The sequence below is a fragment of the Podarcis gaigeae genome (genome assembly GCF_964106915.1).
Source record: "Podarcis gaigeae genome assembly, chromosome: 13".
Taxonomy (NCBI): Eukaryota; Metazoa; Chordata; class Lepidosauria; order Squamata; family Lacertidae; genus Podarcis; species Podarcis gaigeae.
Window position 1 is genome coordinate 27365265 of NC_139689.1, and position 17809 is coordinate 27383073.

The window sequence follows — 17809 nt, forward strand, 5'->3', positions numbered from 1 at the left end:
TATCCTACTATCAATGGCTGCGGGTTTCAGTGGCTTGATATAAAATAGCTTGGGATGGTTTCATAGAGTTAAGAAGAACATTGCCATTGTTACTCAGTATGTCGGCACAAAACTTTAAAAGGGGGGGTGTCTGGTGAAGTCCACAGAAATCAGAAAATCCTCCAGAGTGAATTCTGACCTGGAAATGGGCTACTCTGTGCACTCATCCTACGTACAGAAATGTCAAAAATGGGCAAAGCTACATTCACTTATGTTAGAGCAGGAGAATCAAGTCAAGAATGACTTCACAATCACTTTCACTTTCATGCTTCTTGGATCCAGGACAGGATGAAACTAGCCTCTCTCTTTTTTTTCCTTGACAGAAAAGAGATTGTTATTTGTGCTTCCCCTACAACTTCACTTTTATTGGGTATCCTGTCTCCTTTTGAAAAGTTGTTTATGCTTCCAAGAATGCTGGGAATGGTTTTATGCCAGACAGAAAGGCAGCCTGCTTGTGCCTGGACTTTATTAGCTATGTTACAACAGAAGATGTTATCTCCTCTGGCAACATGTTTGCTGTACCTGCAGGCAATTCTGCAAATTTATCTGATATACGTGAAGAAACTGCTTTATGTGCCTATTTTATAAGTAGAATTTTTCTCTAACAGCAGTGACAGATGGTGAAATTTTTCACAGGGAAACAGTTAGGGCTCATGCGTGTGTGTTGCTCTGCAGGGCTGTGCAGTTTTGCAGCCTTTGCAGACGTAACCACACAGAGAGAGACAGAGAGGTGTGCATGCACACACATACATAGAGCCTGGAATCACTGGCTAAGCAGGTACAGAGAAAGGTCCTACTGGGAACCTTAAGGGGACTAGACAGCTCTATCACATTGGCTTCCACAAGCACAGAGTTCAGAGAACTTTTCACAGCAATACATACCATTATAGGTAGAATTACATCCGAGAGAGAAAAGAGGCTATTCTGCTTGATATTGCCCTTGCAGAAAGCTCAGTGGGGGAATGGAAGCTTAACATGTCTTTGAACATAGTGCAGGAATAGATAGCCTGTGGATCTACAGATGTTGTTTGACTCCAGCTCCCATCAGCTCCAGCTACCACGGCAAGTGCTTAGGAGCTATGTCAGTTGTACATCACCAACATCTGGAGAGCCAGAGGTTCCCCATCCCTCCTATTACTTCAAAAGAAAGTATGTGGTGGCTCTTTTCTACCCATAACCTTTCAAATAGCATGAGTATATGCTGGAGAGGAGAGGAGCCGCCACCTTGTTCATTGCAGAGCTTTTAAAAGGTGAATTTAGAACTGCCCAGTGGTTTGTGATTGTCATTTGCATGGCTACACACATCCGTATTTTCCTCGTTTGCATACACGCTTTCTTGCTTAGAGTGATTCTAATGGTGACATTTATAAGCCTACACAAAGTAGGAGTAAAACCTCACCACCAGTGGTGAAGCTGCACACTCTGGCACCGGGGGCGGAGAGCAGGTGAACGCATGGCGTGATGGTATCCCCCTCCCTGATGTTGCAGGGGTGGTGTGCTCCCCCCACCCCCGCCCCGTTCCTCCGACAGTGCTCACCACTGAATTGGTGATCTGACTTGAGGTTGGGGAGAAGGACACCGTACCATTTCCAAAACCATACCTCTTCTTTATACAGAAAGCATAACACATTACCCATTTAAATAAAACTAACTTTTCATTATCCAAAGTTATTTTTTTCTCTAATGAAGAAAACACAGCTATTCTAAACTTTAGACAAAACTGGGTGATTTATTTCATTCTTCAACATGGCTCAGTCATGAAAATGTGAATTAATAAATTTGGTTCATCGGCAGGCAGAAGATATCACAGAATAATATTCACCACAAATATATTTTGTCTGTCAGTGTCCTCAGACCAAATCCACAGCATACATTGAAGGCACTAAAATATCTCTTTAAGCAGCCATGATCCAGCAAATTCAATATGTAAACTGCCACAATTAATGAGTTTGGGTACAGTTAGAATGTAGAATCCAGGAAATACAGAGGTACCTCGGGTTAAGAACTTAATTAATTCTGGAGGTCTGTTCTTAACCTGAGGTACCACTTTAGCTAATGGGGCCTCCTGCTGCTGCTGTGCCGCCACCGCACAATTTCTGTCCTCATCCTGAAGCAAAGTTCTTAACCCGAGGTACTATTTCTGGGTTAGCGGAGTCTGTAATCTGAAACCTGAAGCGTCTGTAACCCAAGGTACCACAATATGTCAATAAAGGAGAGTTGGCATTGCCATTGTTGCATGGAAATAACAAAAAGGCCCTGCTTCATTCCATGTACTCCTGAAATAAAGATATACTCAGTACTTGTTTGCACTGCTTACTAGTCCTTGAAAGTCAAATGATGTGCAAATCTCAACAAAGGGGCTTCAGCCATAAGAGTTCAGCACCCTCACATCACTGTATTACTTTTACATTTGCTGACAATCCTCTTCCAAGCTTCCTTCACTTCTTTGTTCCTCAGACTGTATATAAGGGGATTGACCAGAGGCGTCAGGACAGTGTAGAATACAGAAAAAAACTTATTCAGCTCCTTTAGTATTTTTGTTTTTGGTAGCACATAGACAATAATGATTGTTCCATAGAAAATGGACACGACAACCAAATGAGAAGAGCAGGTGGAAAAAGCCTTCTGCCTACCAGTTGCTGAGGGAATTCTCAAAACGGCATTAATGATGTAAACATATGATGTAATGGTTAAGATAAATGATGGAAGTGTGCAGAAGGATGCCATGATGGTCAATGCAAGTTGAACCCTATAGGTGTCAGTGCAGGACAGTTGAATGATAGGGAGGAAATCACAAAAGAAATGTTCTATTTCACTGCGACCACAGAATGTTAGCTCAGATACAAAAACGATCAATATAGTGTTTTCTATGAATCCACACAGCCAAGATGCAGCTACCAGTTGAAGGCAAACCTTGTTGTTCATTATTCTTGTGTAATGCAGGGGTTTACATATTGCAGCATAGCGATCGTAAGACATCGCCGACAGAAGGTAGCATTCAGATGCTGCTAAGGATGCTGCAAGCCACAACTGCATAAGGCAGCCATGGACAGGGACTGTCCTTTTCCCAGTCAATAAACTATTCAACATTCTGGGCAGGATTGTTGAGGTATAGCAGGCCTCCAAAGAAGACAAATTCCCTAGAAAGAAGTACATGGGAGTATGAAGGCGCTGATCGGTCACAATTAGGACAATGATAAGGATGTTCCCAGTCATAGTCAAAGTGTAGATGATTAGAAAGAGAAGGAAAAGAAGAATTTGCAGGTGCTGGAGATCCCCAAATCCAAGGAGGATGAATTCAGTTGTCATAGTTCGATTCACCCCCTCTGATTCTACCATGCTTTGCTTTTTTTTCTAGAGGCAAATAAAATAAGAGACATGCAATGATGTTTATATTGCAATTCTGGTGAATAGAGCATATGGTTCTAGAATAGATCATATAGCTTTCTCTATGGATGCCCAGTTTCTCATTCCAGTTCTGTAAATTAATGTGGGGTGGGGGAGGAAGAAGGTCAGGCCAGAGTTTTCAGTTCATTAAAGAGGCATGTTGAATATGATCTATTTAGATATTTCAGCCCTGTCACAGTATGGTGAATTATGATGCTCACCTGAAATAACAGCAATAGAAATTACCTGTATTCCTTAGTCAGAAAATCTAAAGTTTGGGACTTGTACTTATATAGCAGTGAATTCTCTGTTGTTATTGCAAAAGGACTTGATTATCTTCTCAGATCTGGCAGTCACCATTCCCATTGTTCCTGATCTGTGTTCCGAATCTACTGTTTAAGAGGAAAATAAATATTTTTGTCCTAATTGAACTCTTGAGGCAGTACTGCTGCTCCTAGTTCCAACAAATCTGTTTTACCCTTTAAGGAATATGTACCCCCAGTACAATTCATTAAAAAACTAGTGATGTGTGAAAAATGTCTTCTGTGTTTTCCTCCTACCCATTCTCCACAAGAAAATAAATCACACTCAGAAATTGACGAAGAGAGAAAAATGTCGGTGAAATTCTCAAGAGTGGGTTGAAGATTTTATGTTGCACTTACTTTTGTGAATTTCCTATCTTTTGTTCTACAGATCATTTCTCTGGTAATCTGCACTCTGTTCTGTAAAACAGATATAGATAAAATTTCTGACTGGTGATGTATATACAGTGTTGTATTTTGTGGTGTACGGTGGATTGTCGTGTAAGTTAATGTTGTTTGTCAAATAAAGTATTTTTGAAAAAATAAAATAGAGGACAAAGGATTAAGGGCCTTGGTGTGAGATGGGAAATGGATGGGCCCCCTCCCTCCCTCAAAAGATAAAGCCAGAGTTTGAAGTAGAGTTTTGTGGTGATCTGGGTCAGAAGTAAGGCAGCAAGCTGAAGAGGTCCAGAGTGTAGATGCAAAGAGGAAAGTGCCTCAGAAGGGTGAGCTAACTGGGGCTGAGAAGCTGCAACTCATTGATTTTGCCACTCTCTGGGAGCCTGCTGTGGAAGAAGGGGTGCAGCAGGAGGAATTGGAGGTACTGTACGTGTGAACATGCTGGAGGAGCAGCCAGCAGCTGAAGAAATGGTGGCTTATTTAAATAAACCATATTTCATAAAGATACCCCAGTCTCTTCTGTGCCTTACTTCCAAAGGAAACACGAACCCTACCAAGTGCCTGGAACCCTTGGAATCTTGCACCATTTGGAGATGGTGGTAGACTGCAACAATACTTTGATTTAACCTTTGTTTCATTATGTAAATCACTTTCGGTCATTTTTTTTGGAAAAACCAAACAAAAATATTGATTAGTGCTTATTATTAAGATTATTATATATGGACAATGCTCTGGAAATGATGCTTCATCACACATAATGTCATTCTGAAGAGACTTCTGTGTGGAAGTTGTGTTGTTCCCAGGGAATTGTGGGTAGAATGAAGAGTTCCACTACCTTGCAGTACGGTGTAGCTTTCTTCAAAAATACACCACCAGTTGTTATGCTGCTGCAGCCTAGTATGAGCCTGGATCCTTAGGGAATTTTCACTCCTGTCAGGGACTAGGTAGATGAGGAAAAATGGTGGAGATCATTGTCCCAGGCATCGCCTAGAGAGGAGGAAGAGGCAAATAGCATAGACCTCCAGGAGTGGTTTGGCACAGGGCATACCTCAGAGGGAGATGAGGGCAAAAGTTGGGAAATAATATGAGAGGAGGAGGAGGAAGTGGAGAGCATTCAACTGGCAGAGCCTGAGCAGCACTTGAATGAGAATAGAGAACAGAGAGCTCAGAGGCAACTGTCACGTACCAGCCACCATTGGAGGCAGGAGGAGTAGTCAGATGAATAGCAATGAATAGGGGAATAACGTAGAAGGGGTGGAGTTTCACTCAGGGCAACGTTAGGCATCATGAAGCATCTTCAATTTGCCTCTGTAACTTGTATTAATAAACAGAACACTGCTTTCCTGAGAATTGGCTGCAGCTGCCAACAGCACCCTGACAATGCCCTCTGCATCCAATTCTAAAAAAAAAATGGTGAATGGTTCTATGGAGCCCAAAGCTGAGTTTTTACATTACAGTTCAAAAATGCAAGTTCTTTGTTGTACTCACACAGTTTCTGGTTAGACACTGATTAATTAAAGCTCAGTTTCCTAGTAGCTTTAGGCAAAAGACTGCAGTAATAGTAGGGTCGCCATACACCATTTTTGCCAATTTCCCTTGAGAATAGCTTAAAAACTGCATTCTTTTGTGATTTTGCCAAAAAAGCAATCCTAAGTAATAGCCAAAGATGAATACAAAATAAATCATCCAACCACAGCAAGTTTCAAAATAGAATCCACTTAAAAGAGACAACCTGATGAAAACACAAGACCACAAAAGTACAGGGTGGGGATTTTGACTCCTTGCTCATTTTGTTATGTGCTGTCAAACCATAGGAACAAGATTGCTGGTAAAATCTGCTGCCATCTGCTGGATGTGAATTTTGAGTCATCCTGAATCACTACAATGGTACCTTGGGTTAAGAACTTAATTCGTTCCGGAGGTCCGTTCTTAACCTGAAACTGTTCTTAACCTGAAGCACCACTTTAGCTAATGGGGCCTCCCACTGCTGCTCCACTGCTGCTGCTGCACGATTTCTGTTCTCACCCTGAAGCAAAGTTCTTAACCCAAGGTAATATTTCTGGGTTAGCGGAGTCTGTAACCTGAAGCATCCGTAACCTGAAGTGTATGTAACCCGAGGTACGACTGTACTTCATTAAAAAGTTCCATGCATGTCTCACAACATTACATCTTAATGCTATTGAACATTTGCATCTTAACCACATTACACAGTGCCCTCTGAAGCCATTTTAACAGGAGACACTTAGATATTTGTGTCTCCCACATCTGTGAAAGCAAATCCACATTACAACAAACCATGTGCCTTACACAAGGAGCTTCCTTGTGTACAGTAATGTCCCCACTTCAGAAGTAGCAACTAAACATGGGAGCTACCAAAAAAATGCCATGGAGCTGAGGTAAATGTGTGGGCTTGCAGTACTGTTGTATCTATGTTGCTTCCTCACAGCAGCAAAGCTTGAAGAAGCCTACAATGTGAAGTAATTTGCCCACTTTCTGATAGCTCTCCCCAGGGCCATCTTCACCTCTTTGTTCCTCAGGCTGTATATATAAGGATTGACCAGAGGTGTCAAGATGGTGTAAAAGACAGAGAAACCTTTATTCAGCTCTCTTAATTCAGTTGTGTCTGGCAAAAGATACACAATGATGAGGGTGCCATAGAAAATAGTCACCACAATGAGGTGAGAAGAGCAAGTAGAGAAGGCCTTTTGCCTCCCTGCGGTAGATGGGATTCCAAGAACGGTAGTGATGATGTACACGTATGATGTTATTGTTAAAATGAATGGTGGCAAGGTGCAGAGTGAGGACAGGACAGTTGATAAAAGCTCTACTTGGTGTGCATCACTGCAGGTCAGTTTCGTCATGGGGATGAAATCACAAAAGAAATGCTCGATGACATTGTGGCCACAGAAGGTTAACTGTGCCATAAAAATTAACAAGATTGAATTTATCACAAAACCTCCAAACCAAGACCCAGCTACCAGCTGGAGGCAAAGCTTGAAATTCATCAGGGCTGAGTAATGCAGGGGTCGACATATGGCCACATAGCGATCATAAGACATTGCTGCCAGGAGATAGCACTCTGTTGCAGCTAAAAACCCAAAAGCCCAAAATTGCACAATGCAGCCCCAGACAGAAACACTTTGGTTCTCAGTTAAGAAACTGGCCAGCATTCTGGGGAGGATGGTTGAGCTGTAGCAGGTCTCCAGGCAAGACAAATTGCCCAGGAAAAAGTACATTGGTGTGTGGAGGTGCTGATCTGTCACAACTAGTGCAAGTATGATCAGGTTCCCGGCCATGGTTATGATGTAGACTGTTAGAAACACAACAAAGAGAAGAATCTGGAGGTCCCGGACTTCTCCGGGCGAGAGCCAGTGTGGTGTAGTGGTTAAGAGCAGTAGTCATGTAATCTGGGGAACCGGGTTCGCATCTCCGCTCCTCCACATGCAGCTGCTGGGTGACCTTGGGCCAGTCACACTTCTTTGAAGTCTCTCAGCCCCACTCACCCCACAGAGTGCTTGTTGTGGGGGAGGAAGGGAAAGGAGAATGTTAGCCGCTTTGAGACTCCTTAAAGGGAGTGAAAGGCGGGATATCAAATCCAAACTCCTCTTCTTCTTCTTCTTCTTCTTCTTCTTCTTCTTCTTCTTCTTCTTCCAAATCCAAGTAGAATGAATTCTGTGATGATGGTTTGATTTACCCATTCTAGTCTTTGCATAGTTTTCATCTAGTGGAGTGGGAAGATAACAATTAATGCAATTACTATTAGTTTTTTTAAACACAGTTTCAGTAACATCCAACTAAGCTTTAAGCTCTTCAGTTGTGTGTAGGTTATATCAGTTGGTTCCATTCTATGAACAGGAGTCTTTCCATTCATGGAAAAGTCCTTGATCTAGTGAAAGCCTTTCAAGGATGGGTCATGATTTTCACTGATGTCCTTATCTCCCTGTTGACCCTTTGGTTTCCATGCTGCTTCAGAGGGTGCACCAATTCTTGGGATCAGGTTTTCAGAGGAGAATGGGCAAGAATCACAATAGATAATTGATTTAAGTAGCTTTAAACACATTTAATTTTAGCAGTTTGTGCTCACTGGACACGATCTGTTCAAATTTTATATAAATTGTTTATTTAGAACATATGGGGTTAATAAAATATTCTAGTTTGGTGTCTAAAAAGAAAAGAAGGAGAGAAAAAACCTTCCATCTTCTGAATTGCATTGTCATCCAACCAAGGGAATGATTATTATTTTTTTTAGATTTTCAAATGTTATGCTAAAGAATCAAGTAGGTAGCCGTGTTGGTCTAATGCAGTCAAAATATATTTAAATTTTTTTTTTTAAAAAAAAAAAGTCCAGTAGCACCTTAAAGACCAACTAAGTTTGTTCTTGATATAAGTTGTCGTTCTGAAGAAAGCTTATACCAGCCTTTCCTAACCTGTGGGTCCCCAGATGTTGTTGGACTACAACTCCCATCACCCCTAGCTAGCAAGGTTAGAGCTCAGGGATAATAGGAGTTGTAGTCCAACAACATTTGGGGACCCACAGGTTGAGAACCACTGGCTTATACCAAGAACAAACTTAGTTGGTCTCTAAGGTGCTACTGGATATATATATATAGATATATATATATATATATATATATATATATATATTTGCTTTCGTAGATTTTCACGGGTACAGGAATGCAGGTTTTGGTGTCCTCGGGTGTCTTCCCGTGTAAAAGTTGGGGTGTCTAGGCGACGTTTCGACGAGGTCTCACTCGTCATCTTCAGGCTGGTGCTTTCGGCTTCTTGTTACTGGAACAGAGCGGGATCTCAATGTTTGAGTTCCTATAAATACTGTAGAGGGGGTGTGGTGTCTAGCCTCCAATGTTCTGGGCAGAGAGGAAGTTCCCAGGCTAGTGTGCCTTTTCTTCTTTTGTTCCTTAATTACTTGAGAGATACCTTGAGTGATTTCTTGAGTGATATCCTGAGTACCACTTAGGTGGGTCATTAGGTGTGGATTAGTTGCTAAAGTCTTTGTGTCTTGACCTCTTGAACTTTGTGAAGAGTTTTCCTGAGAAGATGGCTGTATTGCACTTAGTTGTGCTTTGGCTTGGCTTCGTGTATAGGGGCGAGCTGTGGTTTTGTGGCTTGTGTCAGCCAGATCTGTGTAGGGATTGCAGGGGGGTGCAGCATCCGGAGGTGCCACCATGGATTGGCTACTGGATGGTGTCAGTAATTCATCTGTGGAGAGGGTCTGGGTTTGGGTCTGGTGTGGTTGATTGGTGTTGGCGTTCTGTGTGCCTCTGGAAATGCGCAGTATATTTTCCTAACAAAGCATCAATATATAGTTGCTCAATGGATACATGCAGGGTCTCCACCCTTTTCTATCTCCTGCAAGTTGCAAAGAGATCTATGAACAACAACAAAGACAGTAATTCTATTTGTCTGGGAGTGAGCCCCATTGAATCCAACAGAATTTCTTCTGAGTAGGCATGATTAGGATTATGCTGTAAGGCACATTGTTCTCCTTAACAAAATAAAAATAAAATAATTGACAGCTTTCTGACATGCTTTCTAGACCTGTCAAAACAAATAATAAACCAGGGAGGCAAGCTGAAAGTAAATGATGAATACAAAATAAAATTTAAAATATCAATAAATACAAAATAAAATTGCAAAGATTAAAAAGATTTTCAGGAAATGGTAGCTGTCTCTTCTGCCATTGCTGAAGAGCATGGGAAAGTATTGCTCACCTGAATTCCAATTTGCTAGAAATCTTTGAAGGTTAACTTCTGGACTTCAAAACCAGTTACTTTAAATATTGAGATGAAGCTACTTCAGTCATGCTCACGGATCAGCTACATTGAGAAAGGTTCACTTGCGCCTGAATGTTCAAAGTTCTTTATTTGAGTTACAATTGCTTAAGAAGAGTGGGAAAGAAGCAAATACTCATATCCTAATTAGACTCTTGGGAAATCTTTGAGTTTAGTTTCCAAATCAGTTTTGTGAATCTCTTTCTGAAACACCCCTGTGGGGCTCAGAAGCCCAGTTGCCTGCAGAGCTGGCAGCCTCTCGCCCTTTCTTGAACACCCTCCATTGTGGAGTGTTCCCTCATCCTCCTCTCCTCTAATCTCTCCTTGGGAGTCCTCTGGGCAGCTACTGCTGCCACCCCTGGTCTCTGAGCTGCCCCCCTGCCCCAAAGAGAGGTGCTTCCTCACACTGTCCCACAGGGATTTGTCCATTCCCAACAGCAAGGGCTGACAGACTGGCTGGCTGGGCTCCCTCGCCCTCTTGCTTGCTTATTCTGGGGCCACATCAGCTCCTGGCAACCAGCACCCTCTGGCCAGCCCCAGAGGCACAATTTGCCCACAGAGCTTGTCATCGAGACTGCTGCAACAAACAGCTGTGCAAGCCTTTTGGAGGCAGAGATGTGAGAGGACATCAGAGGAGGGAGGAAAGGAAAGAGGGACAGAGGCCAGTGTTGCCTGTGGCACCACTCCAAGGCACCCCAAGATGCCATGGCACACTGGTTGAAAACCACTGACTAAGTGAATATGTGAATATTCACTCAACAGCCATTCATGTGGTATCTGAAATGAAGCTGCATGCTTCAGACTTCTATAACCATATATCATATGGAAATTAAACAGTAAAATACACATACACGTACCACCCCCACTCCTACAGAATCTTCTCTTCTCAGCTTGAGTTGCCTCTTGGGAGTGAAGCTCCTGAAGAGCTATAAGAGGCAAATATTGATAAAGTTCTTTGCCACATTGTCTTTCAACAACTGCCAGTTAATATATGACCAACAGAATACACATAATCACTTCTAAATGTTTATTTTAATGCTTGATTAGACCCATGGGAATGAATGAACCAAATATAAACTTCATTGCCATGTCTCTTTCATTTCTGTCAATGCAAAGAGCAACTAGACAGATCATCTTTGAAACAGACAGAGTGAGAAAAACATGATAAATGGAGGAAACAGCAGCTCACATTTGGTGGATGGCTACACCAATGAACTGCGTGATCAGTGATGGAGAGAGAGAAATAAAATAAGATTAGGTAACCCAGAATCTACCCATGCACAGCTAGGTAAGTTCATGTGGTATTTTCAGTTATCTTATTTGTTACCAATTTGATTGATTGTATCAGAAGTTCATTATACTTTGAATACTCTGAATAAATATCTTCAGGGGTTAGGTGTACATAAAGCCACCATCTAAACTGGGGCTTTGATAAAGAAAATATTTCTACCAGTGCACACTCATTTCTCAAAAAACATTGAAAAAAACAGGACAGTGGCAGCAATTCAGCAATTCTTCTTTGTTTGTGCATGTCAGAACCATAAGGAATAGACTGATCAGGCTCACAGGGTTTAGCTGGATTGTGATGGGATCTGATGGGCTGGGATCTGATGTTGTTGCTTCTGGAATTAAAAAGTGGCAGTGTTGCCATCAGCGCAATACTTTGAGACAAAACCTCAGGCTTCCATGCAGAAGAATGAACAGAAAGGCCTTCAAACCAAGTGGTGCTAAATGCATCACTTTTGGGTGATATATTATACATTTACCGTCTAAAGACCTGCACCTCATAAGAACATTGAATAAAATTAAATTACCTAGCTGCAAGGAAAGTGATACATGAATTACAGTCGTGTTCAACTCTGCTTTTCATTCTGAGAATGAATTGTTTCATAACAGTGCTCCACAGTCAGATGTGACAACCAAATTATAGCTCTGTCAACGCAGAGTAGTGCTGTAGTGAGAAATGTTGGCAACCTTTGAAAAACTTGTGTAGCATATCTTAAAATTCCACAAATAATTTGTTTGGAAGGGAAAACATAATTTCATTCGGAATTCTGCTAGAGGAGAGCTTTCCATAGGCATGTATCAATTGCCAACTTGTATAAGAAAGCACTTCCTCTGTTGGGAATAGCGCAGAAAGAACAGCCACTTAGGATCTAGTTCACTCTGCAATGCTCAAACCCACCTGGCTAATTTCTGGGCAAGAATTGCAAAATAGGTATCCCCAGGTCTAATGATAGTTTCTTGACCACTTCCTTCTTCTCTAAGGCACTACATTCTCAGCAAGCACCTAATATCCTAATTCAATCTACTTGAGCATTTTGGCATGTCTCCATCAGCACGTTTTCCATCTTCTCTTTTTCTAAACTGGATATGTCTTCTTTTCACAGCCACTGAAGAAGCAGACAATGCATAACCAATCATCAAGAGTGACTGAATTTGTTCTGCATGCATTCTCTGATGATCAGAAGTTGCAGACATTTCATTTCACTACTTTCCTAGCCATTTATTTGATGGCCGCCATTGAAAACCTTTTTATCGTCACAGTCACCATTTCCAGTCATCACCTTCACAAACCCATGTACTTCTTTCTCTCCAATCTGGCATTACAAGACCTTGGTTCCATATCTGTCACAGTTCCCAAATCCATGGCAAATTCCCTGATGAAGACCAATACCATTTCTTACAATGGATGCATCTGTCAAGTTTTCTTCCTTGTCTTTTTCACTGCATCTCACATTTTTCTCCTTGGCATCATGGCGTATGATCGCTATGTTGCCATCTGTAATCCACTGCAATACGAGACTGTGATGAATGGGACAGCATGCATCCAAATGGCAATCAGTGTATGGAGCATCGGGCTTCTTTATTCCACAATATACACTGGAAGTACATTCACAATAGAGTTCTGTACCAATGATATCAATCAATTCTTCTGTGAAATTCCACAGCTATTCAAAATTGCTTGCTCTGACTCATATATCATTGCATTTTTTGCTGTCTGGGTTGGAACTTTTGTGGCCTTTATTTACCTTACATTAATAGTTTTTTCTTATGTTCAGATTTTCAGGGTAGTTTTAAAAATTCCTTCTGCTGAGGGGAAGAAAAAAGCTTTCTCAACTTGCTTGCCACACCTTTTTGTAATATCCTTATATTTTATAAGTGGTTCTTTTGCCTATCTAAAGCCAACATCAAGGTCCCTATCAACCATGGATCTTGTAGCTTCATTGTTCTATTGTGTGTTGCCACCTCTTATGAACCCATTAATCTATTGCTTTAGGAATAAGGAACTAAAAATGGCATTCTGGAAGTTGACTGCCAATCTTTCCACTCCGTTCTTACCCAGTTGTCATTGACTAGTAGACAGGTCTTAGTATCTGCAAAGTTCCCTCAATTTTATTGAAATGTTTCTAAAATTGTTATTATTATTATTATTATTGTTGTTGTTATTATTATTATTATTATTATTATTATTATTATTATTATTACTATTTTAAAGCTGGACAGCATTTCTCCTCTACATATAAAAAGATTTTGGAACTTTTCACTTGTCTGAAATCTTGCAAGTAAATCTTCAGACTTCTTTCTTACTTCCATACATCACTACTGGGAACACCATAGCTTTAACTATACGGACCTTTGTCGGCAAGATGATGTCTCTGCTTTTTAAGATGCTGTCTAGGTTTGTCCTCCTTCTTTAATAGTTGCTCTTATGTCCAGATCTTAAGGATAGTTCAAAGAATTCCTTCTGCACATAGGTGAACGCAATCAGTGTGTGGACTGCAGAGCTCTATTCCGCAGCATACATGGGAAATAATCTGAAAAAAGCTCTGTGTCAATAATAGTCTATGGAATTCCACAGTTATTATGTGTTGTCTGAATTGTTGGGTCTGTGGAATGTTCTTGTTCTAATCATTTTTTCCTTCTGTTTAGATTTCACAGGTCATTTTATGAATCCATTCTGTCCAGAGAAAGCAAAATGCCATTGAAAATTGCATTTTATTGTAATATACTTATATTTCATAAGTGGTTCATTGCCTAGCCCACATTTGGGTCTTTATAAACAATGGCTCTCATGATTTCTGTGTCCTATTGCATGTTTCCACCAGTAATTAACATATTGATCATTAAGAATAAGGAACTGAAAGTGGCATTCTGGAATTTGATGGCTAGTCTTTTCCCCAAATTCTTAGCCAGCTATTACTCAGCAAGCCTACTTATTTGATTCCATTTTGGCAAAGACACACTCACCTAACCTATATATAACCTCAGATATGACTTGAGGGGTAGAAATCTTGCTCAGCCACAAGGGGGTTTTCAAGGGTGCCTGCAAAGCATTATGAAAGGTAATGCTGCCAGATAATCAAAAGCCCATTTCAAGTTGTTGTGCAAGATACCATGTTGAAAAGGGAGTCTGCAAGACCCTTGCAGGCAAAAAAGGGTCACCAGATGCCATTGAGATTGACAGATGAGAAGATGTTTGACAGATGGGAAGCTCTGTCCACCTGTAAGACTTGGAGCATGATGGGAGAGGGAGATAGCATGTCTGGCCCACCATCCAGATCCCCTTTCCTGGATTGTAGGGGGGGCACTTGACATTTACTTAATATTTTATTAAAACTATTATAGAATAAATACTTTTTAAATAAAACCAAACATTTCTGGGTTTTGTCCACTTAAGTTTTAAAAATGTGTCTGAAACTGGACATTATTTTTAGTCATTCTTTCTTCTGACAAAGATGCAAACAGTTAGAAAACACACTTCCTAATTAGAAACTATTTCATGATCAGAGAGTTGAATCCTTGGATAAAAAAGCTGATGAGCAAACATTTAAAATCGATCAAAACACAGAATGTCTAAATAGATTAACTGGACAAGTGGCACAGAATGCACAAGCAATTGGAGAATTGAAGGAGGCTACAGGTGAAAATCGGAAATTGGCTGAAGATACCAGCCAAAGACTTGGAAAGCTAGAAAAAGAGGTGAGACCACTCAGTAAACAAGTAGGAGAACACCAGACCTACCTTTCTATGATTGAATTACGGAACAGGGAGACTAATTTAAGGATAAGGTCGGTCCCAGAAGTGGAAGAAGACAACCTAGCTGAGTTTCTGACCAAAATATTCTCCAAGTTCTGGAACTTAGAAGAAAAAGACTTTAAAATTGTATCAGCTTTCAGGCTTGGAAGACTTACAAAGAAAGACAAACCCAGAGACTGTTTGATAACATTGAGATCAAAGGAGGAAAGGGACAAGATCCTGGGCCTGCATTACGGAAAGTCACTGGTCATTTTGGACAAAAGAATTGAAATTTACAAGGACATTCCTAAACAACATCTGGATCTTAGATCTGAGTACTTGGAATTAGCAAGACTGCTGAGGAGCAACGTAATCATCTTCAGGTGGGACTTTCCTCAAGGACTATCTTTTACTTTCAGAGGGAAGAAGATTAAAATTAGAACATTGGAAGATAGAGACAAATTTCTAAACGTGTACGGAGAGGACCTTCAAAAAGGACTTGAATTACCTTCAGGGCCTGGAGCACCAGAGGCACCAGCACTCTTGGATTCTGAAGACCCAGCCAACAAGGTACCACCCCCAGAAAAATAACCAGATTTATTCAGGATGTCTCTGCAACTGTTGAGTTGGAACATAAATGGCTGCAATATTCCGGAAAAAAGGAGGAAAATTTTTCATATATTAAAAAAGGAACAATTGGACATTATTTGCCTACAAGAAACACATGTGACTAGGCTCCATAGAAAAGTGTTAATAAACAAAAGACTTGGTCAGGAATTTATATCTTCAGACACAGTAAAGAAGAGAGGCGTGGTGATTTATGCAAAAGAGAGCCTGTCACCTAAATTTCTATTTAAAGATGAACATGGAAGAATTTTGGCAATCGAAATACAACACCAAGGAGAGAAGATTCTGCTATTAGGAATTTATGCACCAAATGAAGGAAAATCAGAATTTTATAAGAAGTTGCATGAGACTATGCTGGAGTATCTGGACTATGACAACATCATTATGATGGGAGACATGAATGGAGTCGTATCAACTTACATGGATAAGTCACAAAGCCAAAATGTTACGAAAGATGGCAGACTACCAAAGACCTTTTTTGAAATGACAGACAATATGGACTGGATTGACATTTGGAGAACGAAGAACCCCTTGGGAAAAGAAGGAACATTCTTCTCTGAAGCCCAGCTGACTTGGACAAGAATCGACCAAATATGGATAACTAGAGGTCTGGCACCCAAGGTCAGGAAAGTGGAAATCTGCCCAAAGACCTGCTCCGACCATAATGCACTGAAATTGGACATGACACTTCTACCAACCGGTTCCTTTAGATGGAAGATGAATGACAATTTGTTTAGAGATCAGGAGATTATCAAGAAGGCCCAAAAAGTCTTGAAGGACTATTTTGAGATAAACATGAGCACTACGGTGGAAAAAAGAATCATTTGGGATGCAAGCAAGGCTGTGATGAGGGGGTTCTTGATACAACAGAATGCTGTTAAAAAAAGAACACAAAATGAGAGGAAAGACAAGATCTTGGAGAAAATTAAAGAGTTAGAGAAGAAGTTAAGATCGAATCCGAAGTCACAGCCGATTCTGAGAGAAATTAAACTCCATCAGGCACAATATTCTAAACTGATGAACCAGGAAATAGAATGGAAGATCAAATTAATGAGACAAAAAACTTTCGAATCAGCAAATAAATGTGGGAAACTGCTGGCTTGGCAGTTGAAGAAGAGACAAAAGATAAATGTAGTCACAAATTTGGAAATTGAAGGAAGAAACATTCAGAACCCCGTGGAGATTAGAAAGTGTTTTCAGAAATATTTCAAAAAACTATATACTCAAGGGCCGCAGAATGAGGCTGAGATTAAACAATTTTTGGGAAAAAATGGACTTAAAAAGCTTTCACAAGAAAATAGATCACTCCTGAACAGCAAAATAACACGACAAGAGATTGAACAAGCCATTCAGAACATGAAATTGGGCAAATCTCCAGGGCCAGACGGCTTGACCTCCAAGTATTATAAGACATTAAAAGATTATTTGATACAACCATTGATGGAGGTCAGCAACGAAATTATGGAGGGAAAGAAGGCGCCGGAATCGTGGAAGGAAGCTTTCATCACATTGATACTAAAATCGGAAATTGAGAAGACACAACTCAAGAACTACCGTCCCATCTCCCTTTTAAATGTGGATTATAAAATATTCGCAGATATTTTGGCAAGCAGACTTAAAAGAGTCTTAAATGAAGTAATTCATAAAGATCAGGCAGGCTTTCTCCCAGGTAGACATATGTTTGCTAACACAAGGAACATTATTGACATTTTGGAACTTTTGCAGACAAACATAAATACAAAAATGTGTCTGAAACTGGACATTATTTTTAGTCATTCTTTCTTCTGACAAAGATGCAAACAGTTAGAAAACACACTTCCTAATTAGAAACTATTTCATGATCCTCTAATGAATCCCTTTCGGGAATGTTTGCATCCACAATAATTTTGCTTAGCTCCTTGAGGGATGTGTGTCCCTCATGAAATTAGTTAATAAGGAATAGCATTTTGCTTTGAAAATTAAGGTTTAAGATGTATCTTTCTGTGTTGATGACTTAGCTGTGGCTTTTTGGTTGCTGTTGGTTCTCTGACTGTTGCTATCTGCTGCCACCTGTTTGTTATTGTTACATGTTTAGTTATTACTAGGGACTTTGCTCTTGCACTCAGATGTTAAAGTGCTCTGCTTTAGCAGTCCATAGGTCTTCAGAACCCAGCTGTTAGCATTCTAGGTGAAATGAAGCAAGGTGAATCCCTTTTAGTTTCTGCACAAAAAGCTTTTGGACCAAAGTGTTGGCAATCTGGTGGCCTT

At 40.5% G+C, this 17809-nt stretch overlaps 3 protein-coding genes across 3 annotated transcripts; 1 reads left to right on the forward strand and 2 right to left on the reverse strand.

The window, feature by feature from the left end:
• Positions 1 to 2069: 2069 nt before the first annotated feature.
• Positions 2070 to 4204, reverse strand: LOC310829670 (olfactory receptor 6F1-like). The gene has a single exon (XM_083708391.1). It carries the CDS (start codon positions 3376 to 3378, stop codon positions 2425 to 2427), a length of 954 nt encoding a protein of 317 aa, XP_083564517.1. The 5' UTR covers positions 3379 to 4204; the 3' UTR covers positions 2070 to 2424.
• A 2388-nt stretch (positions 4205 to 6592) lies between these two features.
• On the reverse strand, positions 6593 to 7825 carry LOC310830560 (olfactory receptor 11A1-like; the record flags this gene model as incomplete). Its single annotated transcript, XM_083710341.1, has 2 exons — positions 6593 to 7479; positions 7822 to 7825. 2 exons carry the CDS (start codon positions 7823 to 7825, stop codon positions 6593 to 6595), a joined length of 891 nt encoding a protein of 296 aa, XP_083566467.1.
• A 4499-nt stretch (positions 7826 to 12324) lies between these two features.
• LOC310830561 (olfactory receptor 14A16-like) lies at positions 12325 to 13272 on the forward strand (the record flags this gene model as incomplete). Its single annotated transcript, XM_083710342.1, has 1 exon — positions 12325 to 13272. One exon carries the CDS (start codon positions 12325 to 12327, stop codon positions 13270 to 13272), a length of 948 nt encoding a protein of 315 aa, XP_083566468.1.
• Positions 13273 to 17809: the final 4537 nt, after the last annotated feature.